The 26,591-nt window shown below is 51.4% G+C and overlaps 3 protein-coding genes across 16 annotated transcripts in view; all 3 read right to left on the bottom strand.

Moving 5' to 3' along the window:
• Positions 1 to 5,622, bottom strand: part of SLC12A4 (solute carrier family 12 member 4) — a 22,972-nt gene extending 17,350 nt beyond the window's left edge. For 3 of the 6 annotated variants that reach the window (XM_064273885.1, XM_064273882.1, XM_064273884.1), the window contains exon 1: positions 5,459 to 5,622. In XM_064273885.1, the coding sequence (XP_064129955.1) occupies positions 5,459 to 5,573 (115 nt within the window). In that variant the 5' untranslated portion in view covers positions 5,574 to 5,622. Of the gene's footprint in view, positions 3,629 to 3,651; positions 5,399 to 5,458 lie in introns of those variants that run through there. The other 3 variants (XM_064273883.1, XM_064273886.1, XM_064273887.1) reach the window with 3 other exon arrangements.
• A 4,046-nt stretch (positions 5,623 to 9,668) lies between these two features.
• LOC100664007 (dipeptidase 3) lies at positions 9,669 to 16,685 on the bottom strand. Of its 3 annotated transcripts, none has more exons than XM_064273875.1 (10): positions 16,468 to 16,685; positions 15,980 to 16,085; positions 15,395 to 15,524; positions 15,169 to 15,310; positions 14,820 to 14,889; positions 14,555 to 14,731; positions 14,155 to 14,239; positions 13,506 to 13,581; positions 12,864 to 12,999; positions 9,669 to 12,772 (listed from the first exon to the last, which is right to left on the bottom strand). In XM_064273875.1, exons 1-10 carry the CDS (start codon positions 16,683 to 16,685, stop codon positions 12,548 to 12,550), a joined length of 1,365 nt encoding a protein of 454 aa, XP_064129945.1. In that variant the 3' UTR covers positions 9,669 to 12,547. The 3 variants fall into 3 exon arrangements, with proteins under 3 accessions (XP_064129945.1, XP_003417180.1, XP_064129946.1); XM_003417132.3 differs by having other exon boundaries at positions 9,670 to 12,772; positions 15,990 to 16,116; XM_064273876.1 differs by having other exon boundaries at positions 9,670 to 12,772; positions 15,980 to 16,116; positions 16,468 to 16,577.
• LOC100664287 (dipeptidase 2) lies at positions 16,649 to 25,763 on the bottom strand. Of its 7 annotated transcripts, none has more exons than XM_023556584.2 (11): positions 25,660 to 25,763; positions 23,719 to 23,976; positions 23,262 to 23,388; positions 22,631 to 22,760; positions 22,405 to 22,546; positions 22,035 to 22,104; positions 21,745 to 21,921; positions 21,323 to 21,407; positions 20,591 to 20,666; positions 19,798 to 19,933; positions 19,401 to 19,703 (listed from the first exon to the last, which is right to left on the bottom strand). In XM_023556584.2, the coding sequence occupies exons 2-11, from the start codon at positions 23,928 to 23,930 to the stop codon at positions 19,446 to 19,448; spliced, it is 1,413 nt and encodes a 470-aa protein (XP_023412352.1). In that variant the 5' UTR covers positions 23,931 to 23,976; positions 25,660 to 25,763; the 3' UTR covers positions 19,401 to 19,445. The 7 variants fall into 7 exon arrangements, with proteins under 7 accessions (XP_064129943.1, XP_023412352.1, XP_023412350.1 ...); XM_023556582.2 differs by lacking the exon at positions 25,660 to 25,763 and adding an exon at positions 25,103 to 25,653; XM_064273872.1 differs by lacking the exon at positions 25,660 to 25,763 and adding an exon at positions 24,834 to 25,014.
• Positions 25,764 to 26,591: the final 828 nt, after the last annotated feature.

Here is a 26,591-nt window from a genome sequence, read left to right as displayed (position 1 = left end):
CAAGAAAGGTCAGGCAGGGTGGGTGCTGGACTGCGCAGGGCCCAAGAAGGCAAGGGCGGTTGGGTAGCGGGGGCTGCTGGCGGGAGCCCGCTCGTTAGCCTCCCTGCCCCCAGACCCAGGCCGCTTGCCCCAGACCAGGACCATGTGGCTGTCCACCCCTCCACACCCACACCTCTACCGGTGTCAGGCTGGCCAGACACTGCCTAGAAGCCATAGAAACTTTGCAGAAACATGGCAGATGCTCCTTTTTATAAGCCTACCCCTCCCCCCATCATTCGGCTACTTTTCTGGCTGCCTAGCATTCACACTCTTCCCTATATTCCAGATCTTGTCCCTTCTGAGTCTTGGTGGGTAACAGTCCCAGCTTTCCATCATGCAGGCAGAAGACACCACGTATTCCTCTTCTAGATGCTACGCATTTTTTCCCCAGACAGCCTGGCAGCAGCAGCTGTGGCAATGGCACAACAAATGGGAAGCAGACATCTTTCAAAGAAGCCACCTTGATGTTGGATGACAGCTAGTACGGCAGCAGTGTGGAGTTGTTCGTGCAGCAATGTTGACAGGATATATGGTGATGGAAGTGTCATCACCAGCCCTGACTGGTGGTGTGATTGCATCATCTGCTGGCCTGGCCTGGCTCTATGAGAGCTACCACCAACCTTTTCTGTGTAAATTGGCCAGAACTCATTTCTCTTGTTTGGAGCTGAGAATGCTGACTGGTGCATGCTCCTCCATCTGATACATCCTCTTGCTCTAGTTATGAGGTTTCACTTGCCCTCTCTGAGCCAACAACCACTCAGCAGGTGCTGCACCGTGGATTTTTTTTTTACCATCCAAGGAAACCGACAGGTGTATGCCCATGACAATTTCCAAGGTAAAATTTTCCAGGGCAAAATCAGCTCTTCCTTCCCACAGCATGTGAAAGTGGTACATCAGCTTCATCCAGCAACTTGGACTAGCTGAGTGAGCCAAGCAACTAAATCCTGTGTTCACTAACTGCAAATAGGTCACTGTCAATGGCACAGTGGACAAAGGTGGCTGGAGGTCAAGCCAGAAAGTGGGGGAACCAAACCATGATAAAGCTTGTTGGGGGCAGCATAACATAGTTCCTCAGATGCCCTGTGGTATTTGCTGTGCCCTCAATGTTTGTTCAGGGTCAGAATAAGGAGAAGCCACAAGAAGAGTCTGAAAACTCAGCAACACTGCCCATTTCACTGATGGCCCTCCAGTAAGAGACCTCTGAAAATTACTCCTGGATTTTCATGACAAAAAGTATCTTTCCTAATGAAGTCAGAAACTTCATTTTGTCTGAAAATGGCAGCTACAGAACTCATCTTACTTCTCTTTCTGCTGTGGCTGCCAGGAATCTCCAAGCTAAATTTATTCCACAGCTACAGTCACTATCTGTCTCATTTCAGAGTCCTTGCCCCCTTCCTGTGCATGGTTTCTGATTTTTCTGACAGTAACACTTCTTTGGGGGAGGAACTTTATTTTATATGATTTTTATTGTGCTTTAGGTGAAAAGTTTACAGAGCAAATTAGTTTCTCATTAAACACTACACATACTCTTTTGTGACATTGGTTGTCAACCCCATGACATGTCAACACTTCCCTCTTCTCAATCTTGGGTTCTCCATTTCCATTCGTCCAGTTTTCCTGTCCCCTCCTGCCTTCTCATCCTTGCCCCGGGGCTGGTATGCAAGTTTAGTCTTGTATACATGGTTGAACTACATGTTATTGTTTGTTTTATAGGCCTGTCTAAACTTTGGCTAAAGGGTGAACCTCAGGAGTGACTTTAGTACTGAGTTCAAGGGCTGCCGGGAACCATACTCTTGGAGTTTCTCCAGTCTCTGTTGGACCAGTAAGTCTGGTCTTTTTTTTGAGTGTTAGAATTTTGTTCTACATTTTTCTCCCACTCTGTCCATGACCCTCTATTGTGATCCCTGTCAGAGCAGTCGGTGGTGGTAGCCGGGCACCATCTAGTTATGCTGAACTCAGTTTGGTGGAGGCTATGGTAGTTGTGGTCCATTAGTCCTTTGGACTAGTCTTTCCCTTGTGTCTTTGGTTTTCCTCGTTCTCCCTTGCTCCTAACGGGGTGGGATCAGTAGACATATCTTAGACAACCACTCACAAGCCTTTAAGACCCAAATGCTACTCACCAAAGTAGGATGCAGAACATTTTCTTTTTAAACTATGTTATGACAATTGAGCTAGATGCCCCCCGAAACCATGGTCCCTAGCCCTGGCTGGGGGGAGGGGTTGTTGCTTACTTCTTATTTTTTTGTGGAAGTAGGTTGGAAGTACATTATAAACTATTCTAAACTTATGCACTGCAGCCTGCCCCACCATTGTTGCTTTGTCTCTAAAGAGACTGTTCTCCTGTCCAGGAAATGTAGAGCTGAGCATACAGAAGAATGAGAAAAATGCCTGTGGATGATCCTCCAAGACCCAGCCAATCCTTTGTCCCCTCAGCCATCACTCCAGGGCAGCTCTAGTCCTCACAGCAACACTCCAGGTAGGTACCATTTACTCCCTTTTAGTGACAAAGACCTGAGAGGTTCAGAGGCAAAGGTCACCCAGGAGGGCCAGACCTGGGTCCTGGGGTCCCAGGGTCCACTAAACCCAGGTGGTGGCTGAGCTCCAGGTTCCCTGTTCTTATTCTGTGTCCTCTGAGCATCCACCCCAGGGTGCACCCCTAAGGTGCAGCATTAGCCTTCAATAGAGAGGAGTGTCTGGGAGATGCGATTTGGCCAGGGATCCACATTCCCAGGTCTCTTGGTGCCCAGATGGCTGGGAGCCTGGCTTGGATTCCTGGCCCACCTCCTGTGGACCTAGGGTAACCTACCTACCCTGTCTGTACTGCCTCGGTTTCTTCTTATATGAAATAAAGATAGCAACACCTACTCTTCCAACTGTGTAGACTCATCAAAAAAGCTGGCACCAGACACCCAGGAGCACTCCTTAGAATTCCCCAAAGCCGCCTCCATGGGATTGTGGGGATGTTGGGGGGGGGGTCTGGTGGTATAGTGGTTAAGTGCTATAGCTGCTAACCAAGAGGTCAGCAGTTCAAATTCACCAGGCACTCCTTGGAAACTCTATGGGGCAGTTCTGTTCGATCCTATAGGGTCGCTATGAGTCACAATTGACTCGACAGGCAGTGGGTTTTGTTTTGTTTTTGGGTGGGGGGGTCTGAGCAGTGGCCCAATATCTGCTCTCAGCTTCAGGCTGCCCATTCAGGCCTCAGCTATTCCAAAAATTCCAGGGCAGGTCTCGGCATGCATGTCAGGCCAAAGCTCCTCAGATACCACCTGAGACCCCTAGTGAACCTGAGCCTGGGGGCTGCCTGTGTGGTACACATATATGTGTGTTACCTCAGCAACTGTGAATGTACGAGCTGCAGGTGACTGGATGACGCTTCCAATCCCTGGGCACAAGTGCATCTGCCTGGGATGCTCTGTCAGGAACTCCCCGTACTGCCCACAGGCTGGGGTGGAGCTGGATGGGCAGGTCCATAGGACCCTCAGAGCAGAGGTGGGAACCTGGAGAGATTCAGGTACCAGGCGGGACCCCCAGGAGATAGACCTAAGGCACACTGTTTTTGTGAACCCCAACCCTTTCCAGTCCCCACTAAGAAGGATCAAAATCACTCACCAGAGCGTAGGGTGTCCCCCATCCTACAGCCAAGGTCAGGCAGAAACGGAGTAAGAGAGAAGGAAGGGGGGTAGTGGGTGGAGCTGGCTGGCATAGCCTAGAGGGATCAGCCAATGTGGTTCCAGGCCCTTGCAGTCACCCTGTGAGGAGCCAAGGCAGGGCCAGTGCTTCCTGCCCACTGGTTGAGACAGACCCTAGGGATGCAGCCCAGCCTCTGTGGATGAGAAAGAAGTCCTTCCAGGATTGATAAGGGAGCAGGAAGGCTCTGCTCTGACTAGTTGCACAAGGCTAGGGCTAGGTGAGGGCATGGGGACACACATGCAGCTGTCAAGCCAGTAACCTCCATGATGTCCAGCAGCCCATGCCACCATCCTGTGCCATTTCCACACAGGTCTCTGACTGCCCCAGCACCACCCTGCATGGCAGTCAGGTCTCACACACATATGGTCATCACCTATACCAGACATGAACCACCTTAGTCATATGCTCTAAACATGTCAAAATCACAGCCAGATCACATCATCTGACACAGGTCACCAACACGTTTCCTACATATTTCCATCGTGGTAACAGATGTCACAGTGCTTGTCATCATCAGTCATAGCATCATCCTAATCACTGATAACCCAGGCAGCACAGTGGCCCTGAGAATGCTCTGACCTGACCCCGCCTTCACCCTGTGATACCCGCAGCTTCACACTTGCACTAGCACAATTACACATACACACGCTGCTGCACATACAGACCCATGTTCTCACCCAGTGTTCACACTCCAAGAGTGAGCCCCTGAGAGGGCACTCCAGGGGCCTCCTGGAGTAGGAGATGGGGAATGGGGAAGAGACAGGCACCTGGAAGAGGAAGGGACACCTCACTTAAAGTGCTGGAGTCTAGCGCCCTGGGTTTGAATCCCGTCCCACCTCATTCTATCCCCAGCAAGTTATTTAATGACTACAAGCTTCCCTTCACTCCTCCCTACATCCAAGTAACAGTATCTATCCTATAGAGTAGCTGGAGGATTAAACGGGTTAATTCATGTTAAATGCCAAGACAAGCCTGGCTCGGTGACCGCTCCACAGACCCAGCAGTTATCCACAGACCAGCTCCCGCCGGCACACCCTTCCTTCTCTGTCAGTTGGGCCAGAGAGCAGGGAGGCCCCTGGATGGGACAGGCGAGAGGGGAAAAGGGTGGTCCTGGGGACACAAACCCTCAATCACAAATGGGGAGACGCCCTGGCAGTTACCCACAGACCACCTCTGGCCGGCACACCCTTCTAACCAGCCAGGCCAGAGAGCAGGGAGGCCGGCCCAGATGGAGGAGGGGAGAGGGGAGAATAGTGATCTTGGGTACAGAGACGGTGAATCACATATGGAGAGGGGAGGGGAGGAGAGAAGAGGATGGGGCCGATTTCCAGAAAGGGAAGGGGCTGGGGTTCGGCTCTCACTGTGCCCCCAGGCTGGGAAGGTCAGGGATGAGGACTCAGCACTGTTTTTGCATAGGGCAGCTCTGGCCTCCTTTAGAGGCCACGTCTGCAGCCCCCGCCCGCAACTCGCGGGGTGGAGCTGGAGTGGGGATGACCGCCCTGCCGCGGGCGCCGAGTGCCGAGGAAAAGCGTGTCGGCGCGCGCGGAGTGAGTTTGGTGGCGGCGCCGCTGAGGAAGAAAAGTTGGGCCCGCATCGACGTATACGCGCGAGGTCCAGGCGCGCGCGCGCGTGTTTGTGTGTGTCTGTGTCTATGTCTGTGTGTGACGGCCCGCTCCGCGTGGCCCGAGCCCCTGCCCCGCCATGGCCCATCCGGGCGGTCCCTCACCGTCCGAGTCGTCCCGCTCGGCGCGCTCCCCGTAGTCGACCCAACTGAGCCCCTCGAGGTTGTTGTACTCGCCGCGCCGCGGCCCGTTCACCGGTACCACGGTGAAGTGAGGCATCGCGCGCTCGATTCCACCGCCCCAGCCGCCTGCCGGGTTGTCCCAGCCGCCCCAGGCCCACGCGCCCCGCCCGCGCGCATTCCTCCCTGCTGCGCTCACTTCCTCCGCCCGCCCCCTGGGCGGCCCCTCGAGGGCGGGGGGGGGGGAGCGGGAGGGGCTCGGGCTGGCTCCTCCCCGAGAGGGGCTGTGGCAGGATGAACACCCCCCTTCCCCCAGCCAGGCACAAGTACAACTAGAGGCGCCAGGTTCTCGAGGGAGGGCCAGACTTCTGTGTGTCTTGGGGTTGGGGGCTGCTATCTCTGAACCTCTGATGCGATAATTGTAAAGTGGGGAAACGCTCTCACACCTGTTGAGGCTGTCTGAGGGCTCCGTGAGATGGGGTACGTGGTGCACTGGCCATGAGCCCTGCACCCAGGAAGCGCTCGGAGGCATTTGTTACTCAGAGAGGGGAAAGGGAGAGACAGGACCGCTCCAGGATTGCAGAGGCTACCCTAGTCCTGCTCAGGACCTCCTGACGTTCCTAAGTACCCTCTCCCCATCTCCATCATTATCTGAACCCCTGTGCCGGCAGGAAGGTCCTGTCCCTGCCCCGTGCCCCCTCGCTTCAGCCTCTCCGTGTTGGAGGGAGTTGAGGAGTCCCTGGGGCCCACAGCGGACTCCACAAACTCTGAGAACCCCGTAGAGGAGCCCAAGCACACAGAAGACAGGCTGGGTGTGAGGCAGGAGTTGGGGCTGTGAGTCCCCAAGGACTCCTTCCCAGAGGCTGCTGCCCCCTCGGGAAGAAGAAACTCCCACCCCGTTAGCCCCTTCGAGACAGTAACTGGACACTTTGGACAAATTCCTGCATTTTAACTCTCTTATTGTCTCATCTCCTGGGGGTTCCTTTACTTATCTACTCCTAGCTTTTCTCTTTCATTTTCTACTCCACTGCTCCTGACAACTTGATCCAGTTGGCTTTACTTTAACATCTTTATCTTTCTGGGCCTTCTTTCAGCTCCTTTTTTCTCTATCAGAAAACCCAGAGTCCATTTTACTTGTCTAACTCCATTTTTCTCCCTTTAACTCAGAGGTTTTAGCATATCAGAATGGCATCTTCCTGTGGAATCAGAGTTACTGGCCCTTGCAGGGGACCCCCAGCCAACCACCATTCTGACCCCCTCCTGACTGCAGGGTGGGCGGGGTCTGTCGAGTTGACCTCCTGACCCTCACACCACAGACACTGTCAGCCACCCACATTAGCTGCCTTCCAGCTGTACTGCCTACTCTCCCCGGCTCATGGTAGAGCCATCTATTCTGAAGAGAAAAGCTCAGTTCCTTGCTTGGGCCCTGTTCCATCTAGCCCTGCCAACCTCTGCAGCCTCATCCTTTGCCACCCTCCTCCCCAGCCACAGGCCCACCTTTCTTACCCCCTGCCCCCACCCTCACCAAACTTCTCCTTATCTAGTACTGCCTTCTCCTGGAAGATTTCTCTGACAGTCCTCTCCCACTCAAATCTGGGTTCCCCTGGGAGCAGTTTACCTAGGGTCACTATGAGTTGGAGTCGACTCAGTGGCAACACGTTAATACCCATCTTGAAGCCCTGGTGGTGCAGTGGTTAAGAGCTTGGCTTCTAACCAAAAGGTTGGCAGTTTGAATCCACCAGCTGCTTCCTGGAAACCCTATGGGGGCAGTTCTCTGTCTCATGGGGTTGCTATGAATTGGAATTGACTCAACGGCAGTGGACTTTTTTTTTTTTTTAAGTACCCATCTCAAAGAAGTGTGTTGGTGGGAATCTCTGATTAATGTTTGTCATCCTCACTAGGCTGAATTTCACAAGGGCAGGATGATGTGGGGGTCTTTAAGTTACCCTGGGATCCTCTGTTCCTGGCCCCAGAACATTATTTGAATAAAGAATGAACAGGTGCCCCCTTGGTCCTCTGCAAAGGTCCCCCACGGCTCCATTCCCACCCCCAGATATGGCCTCTCTCCTCAAGGGAGGTCAGATCCAGTGTGGGGAAGATACGCTACCACAACCCAACCAACAACCTTAGAGGGGACTCTGTGGCTAGGATACAACTTCTTCCATACCATTGACTGACCAGTAGCCTGTACCATCATGAAAAATAAGCTCACAGGCAAAAAATAAAGACATTTGAGGAGCACCAAAAAAAAAAAAAAAAAAGTTGCCTTTGAGTCAATTCCGATTCATAGCGACCAAAGACAATTAAAATGAAAACGTACTGGTTTGCAGATTGTATCAGGAGAATTATTAGAACACACAGATCAATAATTCAAAATTAAGCTAATAAGCATTACAAAAGATAAGGAAGGGGAATAAAAAAGATAAGGGAGGATATTAGCAATATGAAACAATGAAAAGAAAGCATAAAAAAGAACAAGCAGAAATATAAGGTGTGAAAAATAGAACTCTTCTGTGATCTGCTCAGGGATCTATTGCTGCATAACAGCCAACCAACCAACCTGTTACCCTCAAGTTGATTCTGACTCATAGCGACCCTATAGGACAGAGTAGAATTGCCACATAGCATTTCCAAGGAGCGCATGGTGGACTTGTGGTTAGCAGCCATAGCACTTAACCACTACAACACCAGGGTTTCCTGCTGCATAACAAATCACTCAAGACATAGTGGCTTAAAAAAACAGCAATCAACAAAAGCATTTGTTTTGCTCACAAATCTCTGTAGGGACAGCTTTTCTCTACAAGACACCAGCTTAGGTTGGAGGATCCACTTCTAAGAAGACTCATTCACATGACCAGCAAGTTATTACTGGCTGTAGGCTAGTGGCTCAACTTCAGCTGTGGGCCAGGAGCATTGCATCCTCTACATGTGGACATCTCCATGAGCTGTTTGACAGCTGTTTGACAGAGTGGCTGGATTCCATGAGCAAGCATTCTGTAGTGAGTGGAATAAAAACACCAAACCGGTTGCTGATGAGTTGATTCCAACTCATACCGACCCTAAAGGACAGACTAGAACTGTCCCCATAGGTCTTCCAAGGCTGTAAATCTTTGCAGAAGCAGATTGCCATGTCTGTTTCCCATGGAGTAGCTGACTTTTCAGTTAACCTAGTGCTTTAACCACTGTGCCACCAAGGCTCCATTAAAAAAAAAAACATTGCTGTCGAGTCAATTCCAACTTATAGCAACCCCATAGGACACAGTAGAACTGCCCCACAGGGTTTCCAAGGAGTGGCTGGTAGATTGGAACTGCCAACCTTCTGGTTAGTAGTCAAGTTCTTAACCACTGCACCACCAGGGCTCCAGGGCTCCATTAGTGGATTGAATAGTGGCCCCCAAAAGATATGTCCCCTGGAACCTGTGAATGGTATCCTACTTGGAATAAAGGTCTTTGCAGATGTAATTAAGAATCTTGAGATAGATTCGTCCTGAATTCATAAAAAAAAAAAGGGCCCTAAATCCAATGATTGGTGTTCTTTATAAGAGAAAGGAGAGTGAGGTTTCAGACAGAGACACAGGGGAGAAGATGATGTGAAGATGGAAGCAGAGATGACAGTCATCAGCCCAAGCCAAAGAATGCCTTGAACCACGAGGAGCAGGAAGAGGCAAAGAAGGATTATCTCCAGAGGCTTTGGGATAATACAATAGTCAATAAAGTTAATATCCAATAAAATAGGTATGGAGACGGTTATTACATAATGATAAAAGTTTTAGCTTATCAGGAAAATATAGAAATTGTAAACATTAATGCACCTAATAAAATAGCCTCAAGTATTTGAATAAAAAACTACAAGAACTCTAGGGACAAACTGAATATATCATCATAATGGTATATTCAACTAAATACTATCATAATGATATATTCACCCAAATATAAATATACCATCACCTAAATATACCATAATGGTATATATAAAGTAAATACACAATCATAATGGAAGATTTCAACACAACTGTCATCGTTACAAATAGGTTAAGAAAAAAACAGCAATGATGTAAGATTTTAACAACACAGTTAATGAGCTAATAGACATGTACAGAGTTCTACATCCAACAATTAAAAAATGCATACTTTTATCAAGCATCCTTGGAACAGAAATTCGTTACGAAGAATGTTTCAACAGAACTTCTACTTCCAACCATGATGGCATAACAGAGGGCCGAATTTACCCTTTTGGGTAAAACAAATATAACTCTGGATAAAATGTATAAAATAACGGTTTTCAGACGTCAGACAGTAGTCCCTGCAGGACTATAATTCCTGAAGGAAGGGAACCAAAATGCAGTGAACCCTACAGTTGCGCTAGTTTACTGCCTAGAGGCAATTCGCATGCCTCAATGTGGAGGGTAAGCAGGGCCCAAACAGAGCCCCAGAGGTCTTGCTGCATTGAGGAGAAAGAAATCGGTATTTGGGGAAGCCAGAGCAGCTAGAATCTTCAGGGAAGGTTGAAAGAGTTGAAAGCGGTTGCTGAGAGAATAGAACTGGGGCGTAGGGAGTGTGAGGATAGAGAAGGGTGGGGCAGGGGGTCTGTTCACACTGTTTGACAGCTCGCGGTATTATCCCAAGGTAAACATCTAACTAATCCCCACCCAAATCAAGGTATAGATATTGACAGAACCCCAGAAGCTACTTTCATGCCTCTTCCAGCTGCTGCCCTCTTCCTGTCCACCAAAGGAAGGCACCTTCCTGATAATATCCTGATTTTTCTGATAGCCACTGCCTAGCTTTCCTATACTGCATAAAAGTTACACCCCGAATATGTATTCCTGAGCATTAAGTTTAGCTTTTCCTGTTATTAAAAAAAAAAGAAAAACATGTATTGAAGAATAATATCCATATAGAAAAGTTCACATACCCTGCTGAATTTTCACAAAGGGAACCCATCCTTGTTACCAGCACCCAGATCAGGAACCAGTAACCCAGAAGCTCTCCCTCATGCCTACTTCTAGTCATCACCCCCTGCCAAAGATAACTGACTTCTAACAACATAGATAAGTTTTGCCTGTTTTTGTACTTCGTATAAAAGGAATAATACAACATGTATTATTTTGTGTCTGGCTTCTTTCATTCAACATTACTTTGTGGGATTCATCCACATTGTGTGTAACTGTAGTTTGTTCCTTTTTCATTACTGTATACTATTCCACTGAGTTAATATACCATGATTCATTTCTCTACTGCTGGGTTGTTTATAATTGGGAATTGTTAAAAACAATGCTTCTCTGAACATACTTGCTTGTGTCTTTTGGTGCACATGTGCAGATATTTTTGCTGGATCTGTATCTAGGAAAAGAATTGCTAAGTTCTTAGATATGTATATCCTCAACTTTAGTAGACATGCCAAAATGTTTTGCAAGGTAGTTTTATCAATTCATACTCCTACCAGTAGGGTGTGAGAATGCCTGTCGCTCCATGTCCTTACCAATACTTGGTATTACCTGTTAAATTTTAGTCACCTTCATTATGAATTTTATTTTGCATTTCCCTAGTGACTAATGAGGTTGATCACCTTTTTTTATGTTTATTGATTATTCGGATATCTTTTCTTGCAGAGTTTCTACTGAAGTGTCTTGCCCATTCTTATATTGGGTGGCTTGTCTGTCTCTGGATATAAGCCTTAGGTCAATTATACGTGTTGAAAAATTCTCCCATTCTGTGGCTTGCTTTTTCACTCTTTTCATAGTATTCTATGATGAACAGAAGTCATTAATTTTAATATAATCCAGTGTATCAGTCTTTGCCTTTGTAGTTAATGCTTTTTTTTGTCCAGTGTACCTATGCTGAGGTCACAAGTATATTTTCCTACACTACCCTCCAAGAGCTTTATTGTTTTACCATTTGCATTTGGATCAATAACACATTCAAATTAATTTTATTCTGTATGTTGCATTCTGTACAGTGTGAGGTGGGGTCAGTATTCTTTGTTTTTTGTCCAAATGGGTATTCAGTTGTCCCAGTTTGTCCTTATGGGTTCATTCTTGCTCCAGCTTATCTATACAGATTTAAGACCCAATACCAAGTGCAAGTGCAACAGCCTTGCACGGATTTCTCAACCTGCTCCCTCATTTCCGTTAGGTCTCATTCTTGTAACAAACCCCTTATTTTATAACTGCCATTTATAGTGGTTCTGCTTGTCTAATCAAACCCTGACTAATATAAAATTTTTAAAGAGCATGGTGAGAGGACTCACTCTACCTGATACCAAAAATTTATTTTAAAGTTGCCATTATTAAGATAGTGGTATTAATACAAGAATTAGTAGCCCAAATAAATGACACAGAATTCAGAAATAGATCCCCACAGATGTGGGCATGTGATTTAATATCAAGTTCTCGCAGAAAGAACTTTGATCTAGCTCTGGCTCACCTCTGTGGATTGGGAGAGGAAAGTGGCCAAAGAAGGAGGGTCTGTAGTAAGCCAAGTATGGCATTAGTTTTTCTTTCTCTCTTTTTTTTAAAGTTTAATGATTTGGTGATTTTTTCCCCTCCACTTAAAAATCAGCTAAAAAAAATCAGAGGACATCATCTGAAAATTTTAAAACACTCACAAATTTTCTCTCCTGCCAATTGCAAACATGTTACGTTTATTCTATAAACAGTATCAGCTTCTTGAAAAAACCAAATTTAAACCTTTTAGAAGAAGACTGGGAGCCCACCCACTGTCATGCTCCATTGATGGAATTGACATTGAACTCAGTTCCTTTGTGTTCTTCTGTGGGCTAGAGGCTTTGCAGAGGCTGTGCCTCTTTCAGCATAAGCATTTTGTAAGATGCCTCTGCCCTTCTTGAGACAGCCCAAGCTGGAGGCAGATGGAGCTACCGACCTTGAGTAGCTGGGGCTAGACCACAAGACCCTTCGCTACCCAAGAGCACTGGGAGCTTGTGCTCACCGTGAAGAAGGAAGGACACTTGTACCTGGCTCTGTGCCAAAATGTTTATTTTCAGCATATGCTTGTGCCTGAATGACTAGGAGGGAGTGCATGACTGCCACAGTGACATCTGCGGGAGTGGCCAGGTCACCAGAGCCACAGGATGAGGATTGAGAAGGTGGTGGCAGTCACTAGGGCAAGTGGGGAGGTTTTTGAGGGCCTCTGGAGGACATGACTGGTTGTCCACTTGTTTGGTTCCAGATGATGCTCACTGTGAGGCTGAGGTAGGAGATGGGAGTGACAGGACATGCCCAGCGGCCTGTCTGGAAACTCGTCCTCCACAGGGCTCTGCCCACTGTTTTCCTCTCTCACCTATGGGTGAGAGTCAGCTGTCAGTGGCTCCCACAGCCTCCTGCTCACCTGGTTAAACTACTGGAGCGTCCTTTTGCCTAGCCCAGCATACCTGTTCCACTTGTCTGAAGACCCTTAGCAGGTTTCTGCGAAGGACGCCCCAAAGTTCTTCCTCACTCCAGCCACGTCTCAGCAATTCCTCTATCAGCACTGGGTATGTGGATACGTCCTCCAGCCCTTGAGGGAATCTGTGTGGCCACCCACTGGCCAGCTGTGGGAACTCAGCCTTGATCTTGGTCTAGGCCTTCTACCCAATGTGTCCAGGGCCCACTGTCCCACCAGCGCCAGCCATATGTATGGGAAACTGATGGCTCAGTGAAGCCATGTTCTTCACCCTAGTGAATGCAACTTTGGAAGCTCCTTGAGGGCTGGGCTTCTTCAGCCTCTGCCAGCTAAGCAAATGGTCAGCTTACAACAGGTCTGCTGGGCTGGGAGTGGGAGCATGTGTTGGGCAGATGAGCTGTGTCTGGGAGGGGAGGAGTATTTAGCAAGTGTAGTGACCTGGAGTGGGTCCACTGGGCCACAGGAGACACATGGAGAGCCCTGGAAACAGGCCCTAGGAGATGTCAGGTTGGCTCAAAGACCACACCCTGTGGCCAAGGCCTGAAGATGGGAAGACTATAAGATGGGAGACTGAGACTAAAGGCCTCTGTGTTGTATCCCAGCCTGAGACAAAATCCAGGGAAATACTCACCGTCCAGACCCATCGTAATTTCCACTAATCCCAATGAACTCAGATCCAATGACTGCCCTGATGTGGTCGAAGTGATCTAGAGGGGTAGGGGTTAGTGGTGGAGAGCACCAGGCTGGAGTTACAGCCTGGGACCAACCCTGGTCTGGGGAAGCTCAGACTCTCACCAGCTCCCTGCCCACAGCACTCCAGGTCATGACAGTTGACCCCACAGAGTTCACAGTCAGTTGTGAGCTCTGAAGTGGCTACAGGTTGGGCTCTGGACCTGGAGTGGACCTCAGTGCTGCCCCTTTGGCCATTTCCTGGCTGGGAGTCACCCTGCCTTTTGATTCCTTGAAAGTCTAATGGGGTCCTGCCTAACCTGCCCAGAGATGTGGGGGATGAATGGTTCAAGGACTGGGAGCCAAAATGAGACCCAGAGGTAGAGGCCTGAGGGGCTGTCAGTCCATCGGTCTAAGGAAGACTGTTAATACCTGGCCCCTGTGTTTGACTGCCTCCCTATACCCATCAGCATCAACTCTGTAGCCCCAGTTCCGGGTGGCACAGAAGAGCTGTGTCTACTGCCCCTGGGTTCTCGGGAGGTCTGCCCATTGCTCAACAGGTGCGCCAGACTGAGGCATGTGCTGAAGCCAGAGGTGCACAAGGAGCTCACCTGCCACAGTAGACACGTTGGCTAACAGGTTGCACTGCAGTACCCCCATGGACAGCGTTACCATCACGATGCCACCGTTCTTCTTCTATAGGGATAGACAAATGGATACTCATCTTGTCCCTTGCAGCCTGACTGCCCACCCTTCTGTGCTCTGGTGGTCCTGGTAGGGCAGTGCTTAGTCCTGGCTTCGGGAGATAGAAGAGGTCCTACTTTCTGGGTTTGTGGGGTCCTTGGGTGGAGCTTATTTGGGCCTGAGTTTCAGAGATGGAGGAGCCTTGGGTTGAAGGGAACCTTGAGCTGGAGGGGGTGTCAGGCCTGAGCCAGTAATTTTGTTCAGGGTCAGGAGTCTTTGCATGGAATATGCCTAGCCCTGGGTTCAAGGGCTGGGGTGACTGCTCACCAAAAGCTGTAGAATGTCATCGGGAACATTCAGCAAATGGTTGCACACAGCTCTGGCGGCTGAGTGGGAGAAGATTACAGGAGCCTGTGACACCTCCAGAACCTGCCGCACCAAGGCATCTGATCCATAGGACAAGTCCACCATCATGCCTAGGCGGTTCATTTCCCTCACCACCTTCTGCAGGGACAGGTTGGGGGTGTCAGGGGTGCATGTGTGAGCATACATATCTGTAGGGAGTGGGTAGGGAGAGAACCAGGGTCCTCACCTCACCAAAGCCGGTCAACCCTCTGACGTTGTTGTAGAAGCGGTGTTTAAACTTGGTAGAACTCTCTGCCCTGCAGGACAGCCAGGAGAGGGCACTGTAGCTGGCCATACCTTGGCCATCAGAACCTGGGAACTCTGTAGTCCCTCTGTCTGTCCATCCATCCCTCTTCTAGAACAGGAGCAAGGACTTAGGGCCAGCTGCTTTCTGGGAGTGTGAGGGACCTACGGGAAGTCCATCCTCCCTCTAGGAGCATCTTTAACCTCCCCTTTGTGTTCAGGCTGATCCCAGGGATGGGCAGTTTCCCTACCACACGTTCAGCAATTCCACCCTGGCCAGGTGCTATGCTCACCACGGTGTGCTGCAGGTGAAGGTGAGTGTCAGGTAGCGCACTCCAAGCAGATAGAAACTACGCAGCACAGAGAGGCTGCTGTCCAGGGAGTGACCACCCTCTACGCCAATGAGGCAGGCCAGCTTTTTAGTGCTGTTCAGACCTGGAAAAGGGTGTGTCAAGTGGTTAGGGCCCAGGGCCAGAGCCACCAGACTTAGCCTGTTACTATATCCCACCTCTAGTCTACCTTCAGCTGAGGTCACAAGCTCCAGTTCAGAGTAGGAGGCACACATGCGGTGAATGAGGTCAATTTGCTCCAGTGCGAAGCGCACAGCATCCTGGTCCTGAGTCTCGCATGGGACGTAGGCTGTCCAGAACTGGGAATAGGCCCGGGAGTCCAGATCGAGGCCAGAGTAGCCTCCAAATCACCTAGCCTATCACACTTGCCTCAGCCCCCATGGCACCCGTTGGGCCAGTGGCCCCAAGTTAGGCACTGCATAACCCCATGTTACCTGATGCCTATTAAGCTTGTTCCCAGTGGCTAAACTCTTGGCATATCATGGCCAGCTATTTTTTTCCTGTGCTGTCTAACTACTCCAAGGCCAATCTGCCATGTTCTTTGTGGTTCCAGCAGCCCCCACACTCACCAGGGGATTTTCTGTCACTTTATTTGTGTCCCCATATAGCTGGCCTGACTTGGTTTCCAAGGCCCCCACGCTCCCCAGCAGCTACATCATGGCACATTGTGTGCCCCATAGTACCTAGTCACCCAGGGGGTGGCCTACCTAGGTTTATGTGGCCCCAACATTCCCCAACAGCCCTGTCGTGGCACCTTGTGATACCTGGGCACCCACGAGGCCGTCCCTAAGCCTGTCCAAGCTGGTCTGGCCACGGCTGAAATTGCGCAGATTAACATCCTGTAGCTTGTTCTGGAAAAGCTGTGCCAAAAGCAGAGGCAGGTCGTTGTGACTAGAGGGGTGTCAAGACAGGGTCAGAGTGGGGACCTATTCTGCAGGTCACACAGGACATGTCACCAGGCCTGTGCCTGTCACACCACCACCTCCCTACCCCCCACCCCCCCACCCCCCCACCCCCCGTCACTCAGACAATAAGGAGATATCCTGAGGAAAGGCTTGGAGTGGGGATTCTAGCAGGGATGGGCTAATGGGGGGGAAGAGGGCACCCATGGGTGCAGGGGAAGACAGAACTCCAAGGGGTGGTGTGAGGGAGTTTCCTCACTAGCCCTGCACGCTCAGGATCCCCTCCCCTGCCCAGAGGATGCTTTTAGCCACCACCCACCCGCACACTGCCCCTAGGTACCCGTCCACTAGCGGAAAGGCTCGCATCAGGACCCTCGCACGCTCTCTAAGGCTGGGGGCGCTGGGGAGGCCTGGCGTGGCGGAGGCGCTGGAGGCACCAGGCGGAGTCAGGGCGCAGGTTACGCGTGTGGGAGGCGGCGGCAGCAGTAGCAGGAGCAGTAGGTACAGCAGACGCAGCCGGTCTAGCCGGTGGAGACTCTCGAGGCCCGCGGGCCGCATGATGCACAGGGCTCGGTAGGCAGATGGGGGGTCGATCGCGGTAGCCTGAGGCAGGCACAGTGCCGCGATGGGGTCTCGACGCTGGACTCAGGCGACCCAGTGGCACGGCCTCGCAAGGAAGGGGCTGGAGTCACAAAACCCTGCAAAGGACACGCGGGGAGCCGCGACGCCGAGTAGCACAGCCGCCAGGGGGCAGCATGGCCCTCCCGTCCCTAGCCCAGAGGGCGCCCCCACGGGCCGGGTTGGCCTGTGCAGGGAGGGGTCTTCCTAATCTCGCTTCCTAGCCAGACAGGTTGGAAACCTATGTGGGAATTTAGCAGCGGGGATGTGTTCTCCCTCCCCAACAGGTCAAATATTCTATGAAATTCTAAGCTCCGATTTAGGAAAGTGAATTAGATAAACTGTATATGTTTTGACTGCCAGAAATTTTGTATATTCTTAGATGAAAAGTGAAATTTAAGAACAATAGTTACGGAAATAGAGCATTTTGTTTTAGCCTCTAGTATCGCGTTTTGTTTCTGTATGTGTATTAATATAAAAAACCAAAAACCAAACCCAGTGCCGTCGAGTCGATTACCAACTCATAGCGACCCCATAGGACGGAGTAGAACAGCCCCCATAGAGTTTCCAAGAAGCGCCTGGTGGATTTGAACTGCCAACCTTTTGGTTAGCAGCTGTAGCTCTTAACCACTATGCCACAAGCGTTTCCATACATGCAGAAAAAGGCTGTAAAGAAGTCTACATATCAAATGTTAATTAATAGTGGCCATGGGTTACCTACTCACTGATCACTTTATGTCTCATTGCTTTCTGTAATACTATCATCCTGGCTGAGGGAAGTCGTGGGTGGTGCTGGTGAGGGCTGAGCATGGTGGAAGGGGTTTGGTGAAGGTACCAGAGCAGAGCTGAGCTGTGAAAGGGAATCAGGTTTGAATCTCAAAGTGGGGTGGAGAGGGCATTCCAGGTTGGCCAATGGCTCAGGCCAAAGTCTAGTTTGGGCAGGACAACTGTGTTTGGGGAGAAGCTGGAGGATCCTCCAAGGCACAGAGTAGGAGGAATAAGGTCATGTCCAATGCATCACCTCACTTGGGGCAGGATTCCTCCTTTGAGACAAAGTGACCTCCAGGCTAGCCGGAGGCCTGGACAGCATAATAAATCATTTTCTGCTGGAAAAGCCCCAATGTAGGGGAGCTGATTCAGAACTGTATTTGGGCCATATCTGAGCCTCCTGGGCCTGGACCAAGGAGCCCTGGTTGCGTAGTGGTTAAGCACTCAGCTGCTAACTAAAAGGTTGGTGGTTTGAATCCACCAGCCACTCCACAGGAGAAAGATGTGGCAGTCTGCTTCTGTAAAGATTCACAGCCTTGGAAACCCTATGGGGTGGTTCTACCCTGTCCTATAGGGTCGCTATGAGTTGGAATTGACTTGATGGCAATGGGTTTGGCGGGCCTGGACCAGGTCTTGTCAAGCTGAGAGGCCAATATCACAGACTGAAATCTGAGCTGCCTCTCTTCTGTGTCTGCCTGCTGGGCTCTCAGACAAGCGGTCCTTCACTTCAGGGTCTCTAGAAAAGGGCCTTCGCCTCTGGGTGGCCACTATCCTCTCTCTATCTCTGCCTCCTCCTTTGTGTCTTGGGATTAAAGACCAGCTTTTGCTCTCCCAGGAAGGGCAAAAGACAGGGTTTATTTACACCTCTCAGAAACCTGAGTGGATCCTTTATCTGACACTGAACAATATAGTGAATGATGACTTTGCTAATAGTTTATCAAAAGTACAGAAGCATTGAACTTACAGCTGCTTCCTGTATTCATCTCAGGTGAGAGGAGAGGGCATTATGTTTAAAATTAATTTAAAAAATACTACCAAAGTAATACATAAACAGTTTAAGATATCTAGTTCGGATTGAGTAGGTAAATCAAAGTTCCACTCCTCCTGACAACAGCTAGGAGAGTTGGGCAAATATAAAAATCATCTTTTTTTATGTTGTAAAAAATTTATATATGAAGCATCTTCTTGAAGGTGTCAGAGAGTTAGCAAGATATTGAAGAATTACTTGGAGATAATCCAGGGGGGTTGGAAGCACAAAGAGATGAGTCTGGCCTTTGGGGCTATTTCATCCTCTAGGAGTGTTATGGGGCTAAAGGAAATGGTACTTAGTGCTCGGGGTCCACCAAGGCAAGAGAGGACCCTGGTGAACTTGCCTAGCTTTGAGTTGGAACACAAAGGAATACACCCTAGGAGAAACAGTGAATCAGAATTAGTGCCCCATAGGCCTGCAGCTGCGCTGGTTATGAAACAATTGCCTCCCAATTCCAGATCACCTTTCTGCGCTCTGCTCTGTGATGCTAGGGCTCAAACTCTTGAAACCACATTTCTAGACCCCTTTGCCAGCTGGCTTCCAGTTGTGCTCTGCCAATAGGAGTTGTCAGACGAAAATTGAAAGGCAGGCAGCAGAAGGTGTCTGTGTTTTCTGTTTCTGTCCATGCTGCTCCAGCAGCAGCAATTGGCCCCAGGGTCCAGCTTCTTCTATGTCTGACTTCTTTCTATCAGGATTGTGTTAGTGAGGCTACAAGGTCTCCTACCACCCAGCAGCATTGTGCGCGTGTGTCACTGAACCCACTCCCGCTGCAGAGAAGGACTCTCATACCTGCTTCCATGTCTAAAATGTTTATTATCTGGAAATAGTTGTGCCTGCACGACTTGGGGGGAAGTTTGTGGCTGTCGACGGCTGCCACAGTGACATCTGGCAGGACTGACTGGTCACCAGAGCCACAGGATGAGGACTGGGAAGGCAGCAACCACTGTGAGGCTGGGGGCCATGTGGGGCGAGGATTTTGAGAGTGACTGCTTAGATGATAACTTGCGTGTCCAATGTATTGTAGTCATAAGTGGTTTCTGGTCTGGAACCAGATCCTGTCTCTGGTGCAGATTTGAGAGGACAGAGCGGCAGAAGCTGCCCAGCTGCTCATCCGGAAACTCATTCTCCAGGGGGCTTTGCCACTTATATTCCTCCCGTACCTGGAGGGGGCAGTCGGTGGTCAGCAGCTCCCATAGCTCTGCTGCCTGCACCTGCTCCAACCGCTGAGTTACCCTTTTGCCCAGCCCAGGATACCTGTTCCACCTGTCTGAAGACCCGCAGCAGATTTCCACGGAGGACCCTCTGAAGTTCCTCTTCACTCCAGCCACGTCTCAGCAGTTCCTCTATCAGCACCGGGTATGTGGACACATCCTCCAGCCCCTGAGGGAAACTGTCAGGCCAGCCGTCAGCCCTGGTCCCCTGCCCAGCCTGACCCAGAACCATAGCAATATGTGCCTAGGGCCACTGAACCCCGGCCTTGGTCAGAATAGGAAATGGAGACTTGGAGGGAGTTAAGTGATTCACTCTGCTCTTCATCCTTCAGAAGGAGACCTCGAAACCTCCCTGAATATTTGTCAAAACTCACTGAATTGCACAATTAAGATCTATGCCTTTCACTGAATGTGAATTTTTCCTCCATTAAGAAGAAGAAGAAAAGCTTCTTAAGAACTGGGCTGATCGCTGCATGCACAGGCCCGGCTGCAGGTAGGGCAGATGCTCAGCCCACAAAGACTTGCTGATAGTCTGCTTGGAGAGAGTGGGTCCACTGGGGGTGGCTGCGTGTGCTGGGCAAATGAACCCTGTCTGGTAGCAATGGGGACTCAGGGCTCAGCCAAATATAATGACCTGGCATGGGGCCACTGGGCCACAGAAGGGACAGGGAGAGCCCAGGATACTGACCCTGGGAGTGGGGAGATGCCAGGTGGGCCAGCAGACTTGAGGCTGTGACCAAGGCCTAAAGGTTATAAAGACACAGTATGGGGGCATGGTGACTGTGAAGGCCCACGGCTGCACACCCAGCCCAGACAAACCACAGGGAAGCACTCACTGGCCAGCCCCATCATAATCACTACCAATCCCGATGAACTTGGATCCAATGACTGTCCTGATGTGGTCGAAGTGATCTGGGGGGATGAAAAGTCAGCAGTGTGGGGCTTTCAGGGCAAGGCTGGGGTGGAAACTGTGCTCGACTCTTCAGATTCCCTTTCTTGCAGCCCGTAGGCCATGCAGGCCAAGCCCTTCCTGTCCTGGCACCCAGTGTGATAACCTGAGGGCCCTGAGGTCTGACCTAAACTAATCCCAGCTGGCTGTAGATTAGAATTCAGGTTTGGAGTGGACCCCAGAGCCATGCCTATGGGCCATTCCCTGTCCAGGATTCACCCTTTCTCCAGCCCTCTTGAGAACCTCATACGGGCCTCTCTCCGGGGATACAGAGAATAAGAGATGGACAAAGTGTGCAACTGATAAAGACCCCTAGAGACCTGCCCGGGTCTCTAGGCTGCCCTGTCCCTTTGGTGGAGGCAGGGACAGGGCACTTTGGGAGCCCCTCCAGAAGAGCATGTGGTTAGCATGTGGCATCTACATATCACTGTCTCTCTTACATACATCAGTATCACAGTACTAACTTGGTGGCCCTAAAGTTCTGTGTACTGTCCATCAATTGACTTTTGGGAGTTGTGTCTATTGCCCATGGGTGGGTCAAACTACTGGGGCAGTCCTGAGGTCCCCAAAGCTTCAGGTCCAAGTCAGAGCTGTTCAGAGAGCCCAGGACGAGGCTCACCTGCCACGGTGGACACGTTGGCTAACAGGTTGCACTGCAATACCCCCATGGACAAGGACACCATCACGATGCCACCATTCTTCTTCTGCAGAGGTGGACAAATGGACACTTAGCTTGGCTCCCCTCTGAGCCCCGGGGAGGAGGGTGTTCAGCCCTGACCTTGTGGGTCAGAGGAGTCTTCACTCCTTATCCTGGTTTGTGTGAATGGAGAAGTCTCAGCCCTGGTTTGGGTGGTGGTGTCTTGGTGCCAGGTTTGAGAGTATTTACCACTTCGAATCCCTGGGTTCAAGAGTTCAGAGGCTGTGGACTGTGGTTTTGCAGGGCAAAAGGTGTTCAGGTTCAGGTTTGAAAAATATGAGGGGGCAGGGGCTCAGGTTCCAGGCCTCCTTGCTTTAGGTTCGAGGGCCAGGGCAATCTCTCACCAGAAGCTGTAGGATGTTATCAGGAACATTCCGAATGTTCTTGCACACACTCCGGGCAGCTGAGTGGGAGAAGATCACAGGAGCCCGTGATACTTCCAGTGCCCGCTGCGCCACAGCATCCGAGACGTGGGACAAGTCTACCATCATGCCCAGGCGGTTCATTTCTGCCACCACCTTCTGCAGGGACAGGTTGGGGGAAGGCCTCAGGGGTGCACGTGTGCACATATCTGTAGGGAACAGGTAGGTTGTGTGTGCTCGTGTAGGGCAGTGTATGGAACCAGGATCCTCACCTCACCAAAGCTGGTCAGTCCGCTGACATTGTTGTAGAAGGGGTGGATGCCCTTAGTTGAGCTCTCTGCCCTGCAGGATGGCCAGGATGCGGTCTGACTAATGGCCACACCCTGGCCACAAGAGCCTTAGAAGCCCTGCTGGACTCTCTATCCTGCAAGCTCTTGGAGCAAGAGCAGGAACCCAGGCTGGGCTGTGCCTAGCATTTTGAAGATCCCTGCTAAGGATGCAGTCTCACTGTGGAGACCCCAGCTCCCCTCCTCACTCCAGGGTGAGTGCCGTATCCTAGGGAGGAACCTTGACCTGAGCCCTCGGTGCGACCTCGGGCAGATTCCTGCCGCAGTGGGTTCACGTCAACAGCACTGTGCTTACCAGGGGGTGTTGCAAGTGTGGGTGAGTGTCAGGTAGCGCACTCCCAGCACATAGAAGGTACGCAAGACGGAAAGGCTACTGTCCAGTGAATGGCCACCCTCCACACCAATGAGACAGGCCAGCTTGTGGGTGTTGTTCAGAGCTGGGGACAGGTAGGTGAGTTGATCACTTTCATGGGCTGCAGTAGCTCAGTCAAGTCCCTAACACCCCCCAGTAGCCTGCCTACCTTTAGCAGAGGTCACAAGCTCCAGCTCAGAATAGGAGGCACACATGCGGTGGATGAGGTCAATCTGCTCCAGGGTGAGGCGCACGGCATCCCGTCCTTGGGTCTGGCATGGGACGTAGGCTGACCAGAACTAGGGGAAGGCTAGGAGTGGGCATGGGCAAGAGGAGCTGCCTTGGAGCTCCCTGGGCTTCTCAGAGCCTCCATAGCTGGCACAGCACCCAGTGGGCCCAGAGGCCATGAGTGAAGTGCTGCTTGTTCTGCGGTACCTTGATGCCCACCAAGCTGGCTCATTCTAGCCTGAGCAACCCCCAGCATCCATGTCATGGCACGTTTTGTGTTGCTATGGTAACTGAGGAAACCCTAGTGGTGTAGTGGTTAAGTGCTATGGCTGCTAACCAAAAGGTTGGCAGTTCGAATCCACCAGGCGCTCCTTGGAAACTCTATGGGGCAGTTCTACTCTGTCCTATAGACTGTGAGTCAGAATCGACTCCGTGGCAACAGGTTTTCTTTTTTTTTGGTTTTATGGTAACTGAGTTCCCATGTCATTAACCTGTTATAGTCTCTGGAGCTCCTGAACTCCCCATCATACCCCAGCAGCCATGTCATGGCACCCTGAGTGTCCCTGTAGTACCTGGGCACCCACGAGGCCGTCTCTAAGCCTGTCCAGACTGGTCTGGCCATGGCTGAAATTGCGCAGGTTAACATCCTGTAGCCTGTTCTGGTAAAGTTTCCTCAGGATCAGGGGCAGGTCGTTGTGGCTGGAGGGATGTCAAGGCAGGATCAGGTTAGAGACACGTGGGTGGGCCTCTTAGGACTCCAGGTCAGGTATAACATGTCTCAAGGACTGGGCCTGTCTGGAACTCACTCCACACTGTCCCGCAGACTATGCACACCCCTTGAGGCCCAACCAGGGGTAGGGGGAAGAATTCCTCCAGTAAGTGGGTGACAGAGGAAAGGGTGATGGGAGAGAGAGGGCACCCAGGGGTGGTATGGGGGAGAAGGAGTCACTAGCCCTGCATGCTCAGGGCCCCTTCTCTTGCCCAGGGGTGCATTCAACCCCCATCCATGGCCGCACCACACCTACGCACCCATCCACAAGTGGGAAGGCCCGCATCAGAGCCTGTGCCCGTTCTCGAAGGCCGGGGACACTGGGGGAGACTGGAGGCATGGTTGGGACACTGGGGGCGCCCGGCAGGGTCTGGGCGCAGGTTATGGGTGTAGGAGGTGACGACAGCAGCAGTAGGAGCAGCAGACACATCCCTTCAAAGGCGCGGGGCCCTTTGAGGCCCCTGGGCTGCATGATGCACAGGGCCTGGCAGCCAGGCGAGGGGCCCTGTCACTGGAGCCTAAGAGGGATAGGTGAAGGACAGAGGGCAACAATGGGGTCCCAACGCTTGCTTGATTCAGGCGACCCAGTGGTGCGGCCTCGTGAAGAAGGGGCTGCATAGGGAGTTGTGATAATGCACAGTGCGACCGCCAAGGGGCAGCACAGCCCTCCCACCCTCAACCCGGGCTTGGCCTTTGCCGTTTGCGCCCACTTGCCTCCCTTGGTGGGCTCCCTCCACCCCTGCTCCTGTCCCCGCTCTGATGGGTGGCTTCCTCCCCTTGTCCTCAAGCTTGCTCCTCCAGAGAGTAGCCCTCTGCTCCGAGGCCGCTCCTGAACACATCACGTCCCTGTCTGCCTGCAGCCTGCCCTGGGCATTCCATGTGCTACCTGCAGATGTGCCTGTGGTCACAGTGGCCTGGACTCTGGGCCCCCCCGAGCTGGGCCATGTGAGGGTGGAGGGTGGTAGAAGAGATAATCTCTGGGAAGAAGGGTTAACCTTTTGGATTACAGAATCACAAATGTGCTCTTTGCCCCTGAACTTGTGACTGGGTACCCAGCCTTCTCTCTTCCCTACTTTAACCCCACAGCCGAGTGTCATCCCTTGGGGACCCAAGCCAAAAACTGGGACAAGCGAGGAGTACCCCTCCCTATCCTCCCCATTCGGCCTCAGGAAAGAGCACCCTGCCAAGGAGATGCTCCGCCTCCCCAGGGACATTTGGGACGAGAACTGAACAAGCATCTGGGGAGGATCAGGGAACATGTACTCAACAGTACAGAAACCAGACAGCTGGTTATTTGGGGGGGAGGAAATAAGGTCATGTCCAGCGCACCAGAGCCCCCCTCCCCAGCACCTTCCTCCCAGAGCTGCTGGCTTACCTGCTGGCCAGGGTCCCTCCTACCTCAGGGTGGAAGCCCTGGCAGGTCAGATGTACAGGTCCTCAGGTAAGGCCTGGCACCAGGTTTCTGCAGCTACACCCACCTTATCTCTTGGTTCCCTGGGCTCTTGCTCTCCCAGAAACCTCCAGGGCTGAGCTCCGTTCCTTGCTGGGCAGGCCCCACCCCATTCCCAGCCTCCAGCCCTCACCCTAACCACCTCTTCCAGGAACACCCCCTCCTTACCCACCACATGCACACGGGGACAGGACCTGTCACAGAGGCCTCCTCGCCTGAGTGGCTCCAGTGTCTGTGTCCAGACTCCTTCATCCCCAGCGACCTTCTCCTCCCCCTGCTCCTCCGCCTCTCAAGGTTTTACCCTGAACCTTGGTAGTCTCTGATTCACCTCTGGAGCCTTTCTCAGGCAGCAGAACTGAGCAGCACTGAGTGACCTAAGCCTGGGTACCAGAAAATCATCCCCACAAAACGAAAAGAGCAAAACTCTTGCAAAAGGCCTGGGAGTGCTGGGAAGGATTCTCAGGCTGGGTGTATCTAAGGGTTGTGCACTTGATGTTGCCAGTGCCTGCTGGCCAGGAAGAAGGTGCTATGCAGGAGGCACTGGTTCCAAAGGGGGAACTGGTTTGAGGCCCTGGGTGGAGGTGGGTCTCTAGGTGAGCCCATTGCTGAGTGTGAGTCCCCTAGGCCTCTGCCTCAGAAAACAGCAGAAACAGGAGGTGTGTCCCTGACTGGGGTGGCTCAGGAACCTCAGTCTAGGCCTGGCTCCCTTCCTTCCCCCACCCCCCACTGCTGCAGTTACCCCTAAACCCACCAGCACAGCCAAGTGGAGAGATGGGTGAGAAGCTCTTGGATCTTCTGGTCTCCAGGGCAAGGGTGTGGGTTCAGGGGATAAACAGCTTGCCTGTTTCACTGCTGATAATAAAAAAAATTTTTTTTTGCCCAGGAAGTAGGCGGAGGGGCTGTAAAGAATTGGTAAGAGATGGGCAGGAAGTCCCAATAGATAAATAACAGCTGCTGACAGAGGAGTGGGCGGGGAGAAAGTTGGTTTCTGAGCTTCTCTCCAGGGGCCGGATGTCTAATACCGCAGGCCACAGAGAAAACTAGCCCAGCAGAAACAGACTCAGCTGAGTCAGAGAAGGTGGACACTGCCTCTGGAGAAGATTGACCATGCAGCACGATCTTCCATAACGTCTGATGTCAGCCCTCAAACAGGCTAGCATTGCTGCCCATGGCCTGCGGTATCCCTACAAAGCAATCCTAGGAATTCTGACTGTGCTCAGGTCCTTACACACTCAGGAACATGTGCGCACTCACACCCAAGTGGGAAGCTGGTGTATCCTCCTCCAAAAAACCCCTGGTGGCGCAGTGATTAAGTGCTCAGCTGCTAACTGAAAGGTCGGTAGTTCGAACCCACCAGCTACTTCTGGGGAGAAAGGTATGGCACTCTGCTTCCGTAAAGATTACAGCCTTGGAAGCCCAACGGGGCAGTTCTACTCTGTCGTATAGAGTTGCTATGAGTCAGAATCGACTCGACGGCAACAAGTTTGGTTTTTGGTAACTTCCACCTTACCCTCACCGGAGGCCATCTCTGTGCCCTGCACCACGCAGGGGAAACAAGCACAGAGGAGCCAAGCCTTGTCTGTTCTCTAGGAGCTCCCAGTATGAGCAACACAGACCTGGATGCAGGGACAATTGGGGCAAAGGCTATGTATAGCAAGTTACCCAGGTGCCGGCAGTGGGCAG

This window comes from Loxodonta africana, chromosome 21 (genome assembly GCF_030014295.1).
Source record: "Loxodonta africana isolate mLoxAfr1 chromosome 21, mLoxAfr1.hap2, whole genome shotgun sequence".
In the NCBI taxonomy this organism is placed as follows: Eukaryota; Metazoa; Chordata; class Mammalia; order Proboscidea; family Elephantidae; genus Loxodonta; species Loxodonta africana.
This window is presented reverse-complemented; position numbering and strand designations above follow the sequence as displayed.

Excerpts from the sequence above, each read along its gene's own strand:
- LOC100664007 (XM_003417132.3), bottom strand. The coding sequence starts at position 16,685 with ATGCGGCCCGCGGGCCTCGAGAGTCTCCACCGGCTAGACCGGCTGCGT. Across the intron at positions 13,000-13,505 it reads AATTACGATGGGTCTGGACG|ATTCCCTCAAGGGCTGGAGG; the intron begins GTGAGTATTTCC and ends GTGGCCACACAG. Across the intron at positions 12,773-12,863 it reads TCTTCAGACAAGTGGAACAG|GTGAGAGAGGAAAACAGTGG; the intron begins GTATGCTGGGCT and ends TCTCACCCATAG.
- LOC100664287 (XM_023556584.2), bottom strand. The coding sequence starts at position 23,930 with ATGCAGCCCAGGGGCCTCAAAGGGCCCCGCGCCTTTGAAGGGATGTGT. Across the intron at positions 21,922-22,034 it reads GACTGACCAGCTTTGGTGAG|AAGGTGGTGGCAGAAATGAA; the intron begins GTGAGGATCCTG and ends CTGTCCCTGCAG. Across the intron at positions 20,667-21,322 it reads CAACGTGTCCACCGTGGCAG|ATCACTTCGACCACATCAGG; the intron begins GTGAGCCTCGTC and ends TCATCCCCCCAG.